This window comes from Halichoeres trimaculatus, unplaced genomic scaffold (genome assembly GCF_033239565.1).
Source record: "Halichoeres trimaculatus isolate MK-OKI-2021-1 unplaced genomic scaffold, fHalTri1.1 fHalTri1_scaffold_14, whole genome shotgun sequence".
NCBI lineage: Eukaryota > Metazoa > Chordata > Actinopteri > Labriformes > Labridae > Halichoeres > Halichoeres trimaculatus.
The window spans coordinates 33348735-33364600 of NW_027437192.1; the positions used below are offsets into that span (position 1 = coordinate 33348735).

At 40.5% G+C, this 15866-nt stretch overlaps 1 protein-coding gene across 1 annotated transcript; it reads left to right on the top strand.

The window, feature by feature from the left end:
* Positions 1-1287: 1287 nt before the first annotated feature.
* Positions 1288-15338, top strand: LOC141802579 (CMP-N-acetylneuraminate-beta-galactosamide-alpha-2,3-sialyltransferase 1-like). Its single transcript, XM_074686123.1, has 7 exons — positions 1288-1606; positions 1749-1984; positions 2080-2276; positions 3081-3260; positions 11162-11207; positions 11305-11424; positions 14872-15338. Exons 1-7 carry the CDS (start codon positions 1597-1599, stop codon positions 15037-15039), a joined length of 957 nt encoding a protein of 318 aa, XP_074542224.1. The 5' UTR covers positions 1288-1596; the 3' UTR covers positions 15040-15338.
* Positions 15339-15866: the final 528 nt, after the last annotated feature.

Here is a 15866-nt window from a genome sequence, read left to right on the forward strand (position 1 = left end):
GATAGATAGATAGATAGATAGATAGATAGATAGATAGATAGATAGATAATGTATCTATTAAGAATAAATCACATTGTCCGGATCGTTCCATGAGAAGAGGTATAAAAAAAAAATCCAGCTTTGAGTGGAACTGTGTAGGACATATGTCTGACAAAAGCAGTATGAAATGTTGTCACTAGATGGCGCCCCTAGACAAAAAAAAAACTTCCAGACAGTTTCAGGCGTCAGTGGCAACGGTGCAAAGTGTCATTAAGAAGAACCAAACATTTCAGAAGGTCAAAAACCTCAAAGGACAATGTCTGAAGTCTGATACCACCTCAGCTCGCCAGAAAGGTCAAAAGAGAGGTTGAAAATGGGCTGTTATGAAGGAACTGTGTGCAAGTGGTGACTCTGTCAAGCCAAAGACACGGTCCCTAATAGAAGTGGAAGCATCACACTGTGGCATCTGCACATGAGCCTGGTAACTTTGTAGATGTGGAAACAACAGTAGGCTGTATCATGATCCTCAAAGAAAACCTCAAGCAGGAGGACAGTAGACAACCTGAACCTGGGGGAGCGTTGGACCTTTCAGCCGGGCTATGATCCCAAGGTGGTGAAGAAGGTTCTATGACAATGATATTAACCTTATGAAGGGGCCACACTGGAAAATCAATCAAATGTTGTCTTATTTTCAGTGGAAAATGTCTTTTTGACATAATATGAGCCACATCCACCTGACCAGTCCAGAAAAATGTCTTATTCAAAGTTATTTGAAGATAAAAATGAGGTCTGAATCACTTGTAACAAGTGAAAAAAAAAGTCTGTTAATGGAACAAGAGAAAAGTATCTTGTATTAAGACATAATTTCTAGTTTTAAGTCAATTTTCAAGCAAATTTCTTTTGTTCCATTGGCAGACTTTTTTTTAGAAGCAATTCAGCCCTCATTTTAGTCTTTAAACTACCTAAAACAAGACCCTTTTTCTGGAATGATGAGTTCAATGTGGCTCATATCAATTATAACAAGACAATTTTTACTTTAAATAGGTCGAAACACTTTAGAATTTAGTTTTTTGCAGTGAATGTCAGAGTCTACATTTAAACCCCATCCAGAACCTGTAAATGGAGCTCAAAAACCCTCCAACCACAAGGATGTTGCAACAACTGCAAAGAAGGACTGGTCCAAAATTCTTGCAGATACTTGCAAGAAGCTTGTGTGAAAAAGAAAAAAAAATTGGAGGCAGTGACGTTTGTTGACGGTCCCTGCACTCAACCCGTTACCTGCAGGAAGGATGGTGCGTCCACGAACACCCCGGTTAAAAGCAGGTGTGGTGAGATGAACTGTAGTGAACTATAGTGAGCTATAAACCGGGCTGGGCCGAATGTGTCTTGTTTCCGTAATTTCAGTAAAATCAGAGCAGTGATTGAGGAGTCCCCTCCACGGAGCACAGACCACACCCCTCCCCAGGCACGACGTGGGAGGCCTTCCATTGGTCTGCATCAAATGTTTGCGGACGTGGTCACTCAGGGGTTTATTATGTTTTCTTGGTACCTTTTCGTGTCACACTAGCCTGGGAAAGGCTACGAAGAATAAGTGTTATCAGACGAGCGGAGGATTCGATGTTCTCAGGTAAGAATGACAGAAACTAACAACAACAGGAAGTTTCACTGAAACCGCCAACACTCAGTCAGGTCTTGACAGTCAGCTCTCACTGCTCACTGAATATGACACAGCCTGTGGTTTGATCCTGTTTGTTGACTCACCGACACAGAAAAGATGGATTCAAAAGTGAAGATACTCCTCGCCCTGATGTCCGTGACCATCGTGGGTGTGTTTTTGAGAGGGTGCACAGTGAAATACTACGCCTATCAGTACCAGAGAGCCTGTGCCTGTGACAAATGTGTATCAGAGGCAAACCCGTGGTTTATGCAGCGTTTCAACAAGTCTGTGGAGCCGTTTCTGTCTGCTAAACACAACCTCACAGAGAGCACTTTTAACTGGTGGAAGGTAAGTGATCATCCCTTTGTCATGGTCCCACAGGTGAAGAGGAGTCATCTCCTGAGCCTGCACTGGTGTCACAGCAACATGTGGTTCTGTTTCAGCGCTTACAGGGAGAAAGAGGCAGCCTCAGCTCCTACAGTAAAACAGTGAAAGGACTATTCCAGGTATTCCCAGCCAGACCACAGCTTGAAGAGCCGAGCCCTTACCGCTGCAGGACCTGTGCTGTGGTGGGAAACTCTGGGAACCTGAGAGGATCACTTTATGGACCTATGATCAACTTCCATGATGTCATCATAAGGTAAAACCTACAGTTCATAAAAAACTTGTTGAGCCACAGGTTTGTTTTTCTGTCTGTACAACAAAACTGAACACTGCTTCAAGATTGTATGGAACAATCTGGAAACATCTTTAAGACTCATTAAACCTTACATTAGCCTCATTCACCAGAAAATGTCTGATTTGAAGGTTAAAAACAAAAGTAATGCTTTGAAAGATCATCCAATGGTGTTAATATAAATAAAAAAGACTTGACAGGTTCCTTAAACCAAAAACAATTATTAAAAATTCAGGCACCTTTTTTGTATATTAGCATATTTAGGACTTTTCAGGTGAATGTGGCTTTTTTCAATGTATTGGTACTCATGAAACTGCTTATACCAGCAGCAAGTATTACATTGAGTAAGTCCTCCTCACCAGTAGTTGGCGCTACCTGCTGAGGTTTTACTCATTACTAAAACTCGGACAGCTGATATTTTTATTTTGCACTTTTTTAAATTCATAGAATTGAAATCGTAAACTCAGAGAGTTGTGTTTTATTTTGGACATTATGTCAGAGTGACTGTGCTGTCTCTGTTCAAAATGATCTGTCACTGTTCTTGTGGTATCAGTGACACTTGGTATTAATGAGTACTCAAGAGGGAGCACTGGTATCGATCTGAAAAACAAGTGGTATCAAACATCCCTACTCATAAAACATAAACAGTTGCTCTGGTTCCAGTTTAGCTGTGTACATACATATAAGCATGTATGTCAGAAGTCAGTCAGTCCCCTCATGGTGTTTCTGCTCAGCTGGGACTCAGCAATGTTCTGCTCTTCTCTTCAGAATGAATACAGGTCGAATCAAAGGCTATGAAGCAGATGTGGGGAACAGAACGACACATCGCATCATGTACCCTGAGAGCGCCGTGAATTTGGACAACACCACTCACCTGGTGCTGTTCCCGTTCAAGATACAGGATCTGCTGTGGGTCACAAAGGCTCTCACGACAGGTTTCCGGGGAACGTGAGTCATGTTTTTATGTTCTTTTCACAGCACACGTTATTATTTGTTCATTTGAAAAGCACATAGTGTGTTTGTGGATTCATGTTACCTCAGTGTTGACCTGAATGAGAGGCTGCAGGTGCTGCTTGGTCCTGTGAAAGCTCCAAAGATAGAGTGTAAAATGTTTGGTTACATTGTTCTTATGGTTTCATTTCCTGGCTGCTTTCAGTCGGTCAGAAAGATTTCGATACTTTGACAGCGCATTCTTCTTGCATGGAGCGTGACCAGAGAGCAGCATCTGGTGGGTAAAAATGAAGCCTATGCTAAAGTGCCAAAAGTTTCTGTTCATGGGGAATCTGCTTGAGGCTGGCTGCAGAAAGACCAGAAATCCAGTTTGAACCCAGCCAAAGAAATAGACTTTAACAGTGTTGAAAACACATTTACAGACTGGTTCAAGAACAGCTTGGGTCTGAAACTCTGATTTTTCTATCGGCACACACTACAGGGGTGATTTTTTTTCTAACTCAGCAGTTTAGAAGCTATTAGGATCGTTGGATTGTCCAATCAGAGACACAGCTCAGCTCACGTGACTGATGGCCTGTTAGAGGGAAAGATGGTGACTTAACCAGGGTGCATCCTGGGATTGGCTTCATTTGAATGCATCAGCAACAGACAATTGACTATGTGAAGACTACGTCCATGTTTTATACAGTCTATGAGGGTGGCACAGCGTAGGCTCTGTGCCTGAACATTTGACTTAACCCTTAACACAAAATGTGAATGCATATAAGATTTAAGGAAAGGCCAGGAGCCCGGTCTCGGGTCTCTCTCAGGGTTTGCCTCAGCTGTAGGGTGCGGGGTCAAAAAATAAAGGCTGACAATCCCCCTCTCATTCTGTCTTGATGCTAAACCAGGGCTCTGCAACCTTTACTTTCATAGGAGCCATTTTACCTCAGCTTCGCCTGGATATAAGTCATTCAAGAGCCACAAAATCTACTTTATTTTAACAATAATGACTAACAAATGTAAAAACTTTCTTTACAAGTGATTAATTTTCTAAAAACAAATTTTTCAGTTTATAAAATTGGGCATGTGATGTCTTCCTTTTTTATTTCTAAAAAATTTGCTTAAACATTTTTTTTTTCAAAAATTGCAAATAATTTCAAAAAGTTGCAAAATTTTACAAAAAAATTGAAATTTCAAAAATTTGCAAAAAATTCTTTAAAAAATGAAGTTAATCAATCTTGCAAGAAATGTCAAAACATTTCTTTAATTTCAAAAATTTGTTAAAATAATAATAATAATTTGCATGTGAAATGTTGAAAAGTTAAAAATAATAAAGGAAATGAAATTTAATAAATTAAAAAAAAATCAAAAAATTGAAAGAATCCTTAAATCTGATAAGATGAATTGATCATTTCCCTCTATGCATTTCTTGTTGTTTCTTATGTCTTCTCACATATCAAGCATGTATACAAAGTTTACAGTTACATGAATCCATCCACAGAACTCAAATCTGTGTTTTTTTCCAGATTAGTCTTTTTGTAGATTTAGTTTTCTTACCATGGCTGTAAAATCGTAAAACTTGAGGTTAGCCACAGGTGCATGGGAAGTTGGTGGGCTGTTGATGTTGTAGGAGGTGAAGTAGAGCGGTGGCAGGCTTTATTGACAGATGTGATGAAGATTTAGTTCAACTAAATGTTAACGCATGATTTTATTTAGTGTCAGTATCTTTAATCATCAATACCCTCTGGAAGAAAAACAAAATATCTTTATTTCAATACTATTTTTTTTAAGTTACAAGGAGCTTTAAAGATATATAACTCCACAGCCACGGGGCCTTGTGCCAGACACACTACATCTATTTCAGTATATTTTGTCTTCAATGAGTCACTGAGTGATGTTTCACAGACACAGAGTCAGACAGCACAATAGCACCTGATGTAAAAGAGAGGCGTAGCTGACCTGCGTCATCATATGGACCTGCATGTATTGTGACAACAGCGTTCAACTCCATTCATTCAGACAAATTAGCGTCAAGAGTGACTGTGCTAACTGGACACCTTCAGCTAAGCATGTCTGTAATTGTCAAACTCTGTGCTCAGCTGTAACTCTTTACAAACAGCGGAGGTTGATTTCATCCAGCACAGTAAGGACAGCCATGTTTTAGTGGAGTATTAACAGCTACAGATTGTTCACACCCGTTTCAGTCTGCAGCTCAATCATTTTTGAACTCCTGAGCTGCAGAATGATCTTTAGGTTGGCCATCCATGTTTGAATACCACATCAACACACATCAGCTCAACAAGCTGAAGGGGATCATCATCTCCTCCTCCATGAGCCCGTGTCATGTTTCTCATTGCTCATGTGTTATTTAAGAACATGATGTCGTATGTTTTTGTACTGTGAACAATAAAGTGAGCACAGATGGTCACAGGAGTGGAAACATGTTGTAGAGTGAGGTGTGAGCTCGTGTTTGGAGCGTTGCTGATGTAAGGCTGGTGTTGTCTCTGGAAGTGGATTTAAATCTACAGTCAGGTGTTAAATACTGATTCTCCAGAGAGAGGGGGAGGTGTGTGGTGATCTGTAGCTGGTGATAGCTGACACTGGATCAGCAAAACCTGTCTCTCAGCATTTTCATGTAGTTTCTTTTGACTACCCTAGTCTCCTTTGTCAGGAGCCCGGTTTTACAGGTTTCGGCCACATGTCTCTAAACCCTCTCCCCCAGGCCTCAGTATGCCCCCCACCACGGTTTTGTTACTGTTCTCTGACAACATGAGCCAACATCGTATATGCTGCAAAAGAGGTTTAATTCCTGTGTGCTGTCTTCATCCTGGCTCTCCACAGGCTGGCACAGGAATATCTGTGGAAACTGTAACAACCACTTGGATTTTGTTCTAGCTTCATTTAAATTTTACAACTGGAGAACCTGCAGCCACTTTCACCATATGCTGTTGATATTTTGTGGTATTTTGGGCCCCATACCTGGGCTCTGGTAACAGCTGATAACGATAAATAATTAGTAATATTATGAATCCAAAGCAGGATTATTGTTAATTCGACATTCTCTGTTTCTTAATGAGAGGATGAGATGAAGAAGTATGTTTTAGAAGCTTCAGGAATTTGTAACTTGTAGACCAAAGTGAAACAAGTATATTCAGACTGTTTTATTAATGAAGAGGACAACAAAAGTGTTAAAGTGTTAAAGAATTACAGTTTAACTGTTCGCCTCTGCACTGGAGTGAAAACTGGCCCATAGTGTAAGAGTACCTGCTAAGCTGCTGTATCCCACCTGAGGATATTTTACCTTTTACCTGCTACTGTTGATGATGTAATACACACAAGGTTATTGTAAACACAGAAGAGTATAGAACGGAGTTTAGTCACTCAGTCCTCTGGATGGCCCCTTTTGTCACCGATATTACCCATGGATAATTATCCATGATTGATCATAGGGAAGAATTTAAACTTCTTTTTTTGAAGGTAAAGTGTGATACTTTACCACTTTGGCATGTTAAGTTCACTTAAAAACAGCTCTGTCCTCAGATCAGCACAAAAGAATATGTGTTAGCTTAACTTTAGTCAGGTAGAGGTCCAGCTGTTCATAAACTTTTCCTCTTTAAACCTTTTCTTCTTTAGTTAATCCACTTGAAAATTGAACTCTATGGTCCTTCGTCTATATTCCAGTAGCTTCTCTTTGGAGTTGCGTCAGGCCAACGTGTGGCTCCACTATAAATATTCACATGACTTTAAAGGACCAGTACACACCAGCTCATGTTCAGTGAGTTTAACCTGCAGATTATCACAGCACACAACCACTGTGTCGTTGTGCGTTTCAGGATCGATTTTAAGGTTCTCTTATTAGTTTTTAAGTGTCTTAACGGTCTTGGGCCATCTTATCTATCTGAAATACTTTTACCCTATCAACCCTCGCGGACCCTGAGGTCCTCCGGTGCTGGCCTTTTAACAATACCACAAGTAAGAACTAAAACTCATGGGGAGGCGGCATTCTATTATTATGGTCCCCGATTGTGGAATAGCCTCCCGGAGAGCCTCAGGGGCGCAGAGAATGTTGATATTTTTAAAAAGAGGCTCAAGACCCATCTTTTTAATCAGGCTTTTAACTAACTAGATTAACTTCTTTTATGCTTACCCCTATTTTTACACTTTTTTATTATTACTCTACTTTATACTATTATTATTAATTTTGTTTTGTTTATTTATTTATTTATTAGCTTAGTTTATCCTGTTCTATTATGTTGTTTTATTTCAATGTTGTTTGATATTTATGTTAGGATAAAGATTTATTGTATTTAACATGATCTATTTAATCTCTACTGTTTTATTCCTTCAGTTTAGCTTCTAGACCTTTTATCTCATTCTACTATTTTAGTCCCTCTGTTTTTCAGTGTTTCCTCCTGGGGGCCTGCCACACCGGGAGCTGATTCTGGCCCACTGATTGGGGCGCTGTCCCATGGATGGCTCCGGCCCTGGTGGCTAGAGAGCTCTACACCTTGGTGTGGAGCCTCCTGTCTGCCTGGGCTGGGGTGGTCCCTGTGGTGGCGCCCCCTTCAGCCATGGGCCATGGCTCCTCCCGGTCTGCGCAGCCCCCAAAGGTAGCTTTGTCCTCACCTCAGATCTCGGTGCTCCTCATGTCTCCTCATCAACAGCCTGTCTATGTGTGTGTGTGTGTGTGTGTGTGTGTGTGTGTGTGTGTGTGCGTGTGCGTGTGTGCGTGTGTGTGTGTGTGTGCGTGTGCGTGCGTGTGCGTGTGTGTGCGTGTGTGTGTGTGTGTGTGTGTGTGTGTGTGTGTGTGTGTGTGGTGTGTGTGTGTGTGTGTGTGTGTGTGTGTGTGTGTGTGTGTGTGTGTGTGTGTGTGCGTGTGTGCCGGTATGTATGTCTATGTATGCGCATGGGTGTGTATGTTACTGTGTTGCAGTGGGTATATTTGTGGGGGTGGGAGGTTTGGGGTTTTAATGGTATTCCTTTGTTTCTTCTTTTTTTTTTTTTCCTCTTGTTTGGTTTTGCCCTTTGTTTTTATCCTCTGTGAGGCACTTTGTGTCGCGCAAGTGCATGAAAAGTGCTATACAAATAAATACAAAATATAAATAAAGTTGAAGTTGAAGATGTCACAGAATGGGTGTGTGCAGGTCTTCAGCACCAGACCCTCCTCCAGCTCTCAGGTCATGCTCTCTGGCTTCAGCAGGACACACTTGCTCAGCCTGCTCACCCAGTGGCACGAGGCTCACCCCCTCTGAGCTGAGAACGGAGTGAGCCAAAACTACTTTTCTTATCTACAGTCTTGTGTGGAAACCACTTCTGCTCAGTGTTGATGAGGTAAAAGATGAAGTCTGCAAGAACAGTAATCTTAGCAAGTGTTTGTGTTTTATTTGGCCTTAAATCAGAATCAGAAATCCTTTGTTAATCCCAGGGGGAGATTTGGTATTACCATTGCTCTTCACATAATACAGCAGTTGGTAAATCAGATGTAATTGGGTCATTTATTTATTTGTGTTTTATTTGTTTATTTGACAGGGAAGATACATACCACATTGCCACAATGGGAAAATGTGAACATATATAAGACGTCTAGCTTCGGCTAATTTGCAGTCCTTGTCCCTGGTCAGGATTTACAGTACAATGAGTTATACAGAATACAGATACAATTATACAAATAGAGTAATACAGTGAATACAGTCAATAAATACCATAAATAGATAGACACAGTTGTAGTGAATTAGAGCTAAAACACAGGTTACATTTAACATCAAAGATTATTAAAATAGTTCACTGTTAGTTACTTGTGAGAAATTAGTGTTTGCATTTCTGCTGCTGTTTAAGCCACTGTTTAACTTCTGCACTGAACTTTTTAATTAAGTGATTAACAATAAAATAAGTGATAAAGTAAACAGTAAGCACCAAAATAAGCATTAAGCACAAAACCAGATCAAAACTATTTACATTAAGAGGTAATACAAGCCATGATGGACTATGTTTAACAGATATTGTACTTATTGAACTGCATTAGACAGATATTGCACTTGAAGAACAGATATTGCAGTATTACCCAGTGTGCAGACAGGACACCAGTTTAAATCTGAGTGAATAAGAACCAGTAAAATAAGTGAGCCCAGGTTATTAATCCAGTGTCTGCTTTAAAGGGAGGAATTATGGAGCCTGATGGCCTCACACTGCAAAAAACTGAAAACTTAACAAGTGTTTTTGTCTTACTTTAAGAAATACTCAGCATGAGCTATATTTAACTGACCAGTCCAGATAATTGTCTGTTTTCAAGTTATTTAGAGACAAAAATGAGGTCTGAACTAGAACAATGTCTTTATACAATTTTTTTCCCCCATTTGTATTGGCAGTTTTTTTTAACTTGTTGCAAACAATTCAGAGCTCATTTTGTCTAATATTTTCTGGACTGGTCAGGTGAATGTGTCTCATTAATTTTTTAAAAGACATTTTCTACTGAAACAAAGACAAAAACTCTTGATAAGACTTTAGTCTTTCAGCAGATTGTCAGCCTCAAAAATATGAATCTGAAAATGTTGCAGTTGCCCCCTGGTGGCCTGCTGCAGTACAGACAGTCCAGGTGAATGTGGCTCATGTTTAGTCTTGATAAGATTTCAGGTTTTTGCAGTGCAGGCAGGGGTGACCTCCTGTGGCGCACCACGGGGGGATCAGTCTTGCACTGAATGTGCTCCTGTGTCGGACCATCTCACTGCGGAGTGGATGATGGACATTATCCAAGATGCTTTGCAGCTTTGACAGCATCCTCCTCTCTGACACCACAGTCAGAGAGTCCAGCTCCACCCTGATGATGTCACTGGTCTTTGGATGTTTGAGTCAGTTGGTATCAGCACACTACAGCTAGCAGGACAGCGCTGACCACCACAGACTCAAAAAACATCCTCAGCATCGTTCTGCAGCTGTTACAGGACCTCAGCCTCCTTAAGAAGCAGAGGTGGCTCAGACCTGGTTTGTGTGTTTGAACTCAGGTCCAGTTTATTGTCCAAGTACTCCCCAAAGTGCTTGTAGTTATCCACTTTATCTTATTAGTCTGGTTTAGAAGTGAGACTGTCTTAAAGAAACTAAACAAGCAAACCTTTCTTCTTCTTCTGTAAACACTAACATCAAAGCTTAGTGTCTCAGAGAGGTCAGAGCAGCAAAAAGCACTTTCAGTTCAGGTGTTTCCTTAATCCTTGATCTCTGAGCCTAAAAAACCCCACTTTGTGTGTGTGTGTGTGTGTGTGTGTGTGTGTGTGTGTGTGTGTGTGTGTGTGTGTGTGTGTGTGTGTGTGTGTGTGTGTGTCAAACATTAGTAGCTGCTGCATGCCTGACTGAATCGCTGAGTTTGAAAATGATGTATCTGCTTCTTAAGTGTGTGCTGAAGCATAAAAATGTTAAAGACATGCATGCTTGTAGGTCTAAAAAACAAAAAAGGTGATCAGCACAGTCACACTGTGAAGTGCATGTCACAGAGAGCGACCAAAAAAGCTGCTATAGCTCCACCTGGTGGAAAAACAACAAACTACCAAACAGGAACTACAGGAGGCATCTGTATTCACATGGTCACATTCAGGAGGAGAAACAAGTGAATTTAGAGGTGTTAGATTTTTTGAAGGTATATATATCCTGTCATGTAAATATGATCACCAACATAAGCTATTTATTTAATCTGTCCAGTATAAAGATAAAAATATACAGTGTGGAGCCTAAACTACATACGCTGTGATCTGGTTCTATATAGAAAAATAATACTAATCTGACTTCAAAGGGGGGCGGGTGGCAGAGATGCCCTCTTATATACTGTCAGGGAAAACATGTACTACTCCTCAAACCGTTTCTGTCTGAAAATGAAAGTAAGTGACACATTTTACATAAGGTCTAACATTTCACTTCCTTTGCTTCCACAGCTCATACATGCCAGTGAAATCCAAAATTAAAGCTAACAAGAATCTGGTGAGTATTGTTGGTATATTATTTATTGTAAACGTGATGAGTTCCCAGAGCAGCAGTAGAAATGTTCAGAAATAATGAGCTCTCTGTTTGACAACAGGTGATGGTGATCAACCCGGCCTTCATGCAGTACGTTCATGAAACATGGCTGAAGAAGAGGGGCAGGTATCCTTCCACTGGCTTCATGGCGTTAGTGATGGCCCTACATATCTGTGACGAGGTGAGCTCACCTTTCTGCTTGCGTTGGTCTATAAAAAGCTGTTCTGTGATGTCAGATGGTACACTGGCCTGAATGACTGACTGGTGATCTGTTATATTAGACATCACACGATGAGCTGTGACTTCACAACCACCTGCATAAGTCCTACTCTGAAGAACAGGGCTTTGGTCAGTTTTTACGTTTTAGGTTTTATTAAAAATTTTTTAAATCACGTCAGGCTCAGCACTTTGTTAAATTATTGACCAGTTACTACATTTCAGCTTTTATTATTTTTTATTCTTTTATTCTTTTATTAGGCAAGGCAAGGCACGTTTATTTGTAGAGCACAATTCATACACAAGGCAATTCAAAGTGCTTTACAGCTAAAATAGAATAAAATCACCATAGGCAGATCATACCATAAAATCATACCATACAACATTAAAAATGATTCATTGAATTAAAAGAGGAAAGTGCAGATAAAATACTTTCAGTTGTTGTATCCTCAGTTAAACAGAACTGTTTTCAGCCAGGATTTGAACATTGTTGGAGTTGAGGCCTGTCTCACATCTTCTGGAAGACTGTTCCAGATTTAGGGGGCATAAAACTGGAATGAAGCCTCACTGCAGCAGGAGACCCCTCCCTGTGCTTCTCAGAGACCGAGTTGGTTCATATGGTTCTAGCATGTCAGAGATGTACTTTGGTGCTAAACCATTAACCTGACACGCCATATGGACAGTTTCATATGCCCGCCACAGAAATATTTCACTAGTCCATCTGGGTAGCAGCTCTTCAGATTTGTTTTCAGAGGCGGGACCTTAAAAAAAAATCAGCAGCTGGTGATTGGACGACCGTTTTGATTGACACACTAACCACTAGGGCTGCACGATTATCGCAATCGCAATCGCAATCGCAATGTCAGCACACGCAATTATGTAATCGCAAAAGAGGATATCGCAATCGCAATCGCAATGTCAGCACATGCAATTCAGATTTTTCTCCATGATAACCAAGCAAGCGTGTAGACTCATCATGACACAACTTTTTTTATTAAATCGCAATCGCAATCGCAATATTGTCCACCTAATCGCAAATCGCACCTTTTCCCCAAATCGTGCAGCTCTACTAACCACAGACCAATCCGCATCAAGCCACGGTATGACGTAGCTTATGTTTGCCGCTGCTGAGAAACAATAGACAAACAACTACAGGAACACAAGAAACAGTTGTGATAATGGCGTCAGACGACTGCTGCTGTTTTACGAAAGTCTGCTGACGTCACGTCTTCTCGTCACGTACGCTGCTCCCACAGCTCCCGCCTCTCTTCCCTGATTGGGCTGGTCAGAATTTAGCCTAGTGAAATCATTGGTCATTGGAGCCTGACAAGATGGATCTGCAGGATTTCAGAAACTGAATCAGGCAGGTCCATCTGCTCTGCAAGGTTAGTAAACCATGAAGAGACTTGAAAACAAGCAGAGCTGTTTTATAGTCTATTCTCTGAGCCACAGGAAGCCAGTGCAGAGACCTGAGTACTGGACCATTACAAGCCATTATAGTAATCTAACCTGCTGGAGACAAACGCATGGATCAGTCTCTCTAAGCCAGGTTTAGACACTACTCCTTTAAATCCTGGCAATGTTTTTAAGATGGTAAAAAGCCCCTGATGTTATTGATTTAATGTGGCTGTTAAAGTTCAGCTCTGAGATTTCTAACCTGGTTACTCACTTTTAGAGGGTCTCAAGGTGACTGATAACACTTTCACTTTGCCACAGACAAAGCCTGAATACAAAATAATTATAAATAAATAAATTTGATGAGAAAGTGTCTTAAAACAAGTCAAATATTTGACCTTTTAACGAGATGATTTTACTTAAGTAAATATCTTGATTAGAATGTAAATATAGAGATAAGTGTGTCTTGAAAAGTATTCACCAAGTGTTGAAACGAGAGGATGATGCTCATTTTTAGGTTTAAATACTTCCTGAAGCACAATAATTAGTCAGTTTCACTAAGTATAAGCAAAAACTTTAATTTTCTTCCTTTTTTATGTTTTTAATTTTAGCAAATGAAGCCTAAGGACAAAAGACATCTGATTAATTTGTAAATAGATAAATATATAGCTAAAGAACAAAGTATTACATAGAAATGTCTCTTGATACAAGTTGGCTCGTCTTGAAATCATCTTTATCCCATGATTATCCAAAAATGATGAACTGGGTTATTGTTTTTAGCACTTTCTGTCACACTGACTGTTCAAGGCCTTAGCCTCAACCACCCAAAGTCAGGAGCAAGTCAGGGAACCTCAGCAGGTGATTCTGATGGGATGGGATTGAACCCCCAACCTTCAGACTGTAAGACTATGTCATTACCACTGTGCCATAATTTAACACCTGTCACTATTAGTAGAACATAAAAACTTCCATTTCTCCACTGGTTTCAAACCACACCTCAGCTATGAGCAAACAGCATGTTTTCAGTTATTGTCATGACACACAGTATGTTTTTTGATGTTTTAAAGTCAAGCATAAGGTTTTGAGGGGAAAAAAGTTTGCATGAATACAACAATTTGTTAAAAACTAAACTCTATCATGTAAAACAATCCATCCCTCATCCATCTATCATCCTTGTTACAAACAATTCAGAACTCATTTTGTCTTTAAATACCTTGGAATCAGATATTTTTTCTGGACTGGTCAGGTGAATGTGTCTCATTAAGTCTAAAAAGACATTTTCTTCTTAAAATAAGACAAAAACACTTGATAAGACTTCAGTCTTTCCACAGATTGTCAGCCTCAGAAAATATGAATGTGAAAATGTTGCAGTCGCCCCTTGGTGGCCTGCTGCAGTTTGGATGGATATGGAGGAGAGGAAGATTTCATCGTGTTTGGACCAATGAAGGATGTTTCTGTGAAAGATTCCTGTTTTATTACTTTTCTGAGCTCGGTGAATGACGTCATTTTAGCAGCCTCACCCCCTCACGCGAACCAGAGCTTCTGGTGTCCATTTTACAAAAAATCCTGTCATTGATGCAAGTCCTCACACAGAGATCACCGTGATAATGGTGTGATGAACAATTCCTGGTGTGAAATCTGGCCACACTCAGCAGAGAAGAGGAATCGGCAAAAGAAATGTTGTTAACAGTGTGAACAACTTCTCTGCTTTAGCTCTGTGGTGGATGTGCATTTATGATACACCGCTTCCTGCAGTTTGACAACGATCGCCACATGGGATGTTAAAAAGCTCAAAAGCTACACGCATCCTCTCGTGCTGATTCCTCGCGTCCCTTTCCGTGCATCAGGTTTGTGCAGAAAGCGTCACCCCGCCTTTTAGCCGCCCATGACCTTGTCACAGGCTGACTGGTTCACCTCTCTCTGGCTGATTTGTGTACATCCCAGTCACAAAAAGCTGTCAACCTCCTGACCTCTGAGGTCATCCACTTCATTCCTGTGTTTCTCTTTGTGTCTGCAGATCCACGTGTTTGGTTATGGTGCTGACAAAGACGGAAACTGGAGCCATTACTGGGAAACACTGCACAACAAAAAGCTAAAAACTGGTGTACATCCTGGAACCAATGAGTATGCGACAATCTTAGAACTAGCAAAGCAACAGAAAATCAAGTTTTATCCAGGGTGGTGATGTTTTTTCCTGCACGTTCAGAGACCTGACTGTAGGTGATGGACCAATGTACCAAAGTGAGAGACCTTGAATTCTTTCTGATGGACTTACTGACTGAGCTCATGTGCCGATGTAAACTGATGATGTGGGGAATAACAGCTGCTTACTTCTAGAGTAACAGAACTCAACATGTACGATGATAACGACTGATTTTGTTAAAGTTGCGTAAGAAACGGAGTGATTCAGTGATTTTTAATAACAAATTATTGTTACCTCTAATGAACCCTGTAGATGTGAAGTTCACTGCAAAAAAAAAAAAAAGATAACTTGACCCAGCTGACAGAAAAAAAAACTGCATGTCACATTTACACCTGAAGAAGAATGACTACAGGTATGACTGTGACATGCAGACTCGTCAAAGTGTTCCTGTAGGAAAATCATTCAGACACTGTGGAGTAAAGACCTCTTTGAAAGAGTATTTTCTTTGAAGCCTTCCTCTGCAAGCGTGTCAGAATGTGTCGTCCTTTAGAAACTGAGTTACAGGTGATGGTGCTTTACACGCCTCCTTCTGCTGGTGATGAGTGTGTTCAGGGCTGAGTCTCTCTTTGAGTGTGTGTGTGTTGTTGCCTAACAGAGAGAGAGCCGTGGGAAAGAACTAAGTCACCTCTGGACGTTTGTAGGTTGTTCAAGCTGCTAGCTGCCTTTTTTACTCTGTCATATTCTAATATTCCACTGGTTGATGTAGACTTGATTTTATTTGTCTGTGCCAAATGTAATCTTCTTTTTGAATGTACAAAAAAAAAGATTTTAACTGAAAAAGAGAAACAGGGATGGTTTAGTATGTTCTA

Coding starts and splice junctions, on each gene's coding strand:
- LOC141802579 (XM_074686123.1), top strand. Junction 11,208..11,304: donor TTAAAGCTAACAAGAATCTG/GTGAGTATTGTT, acceptor GTTTGACAACAG/GTGATGGTGATCAACCCGGC. Junction 11,425..14,871: donor CCCTACATATCTGTGACGAG/GTGAGCTCACCT, acceptor TTGTGTCTGCAG/ATCCACGTGTTTGGTTATGG.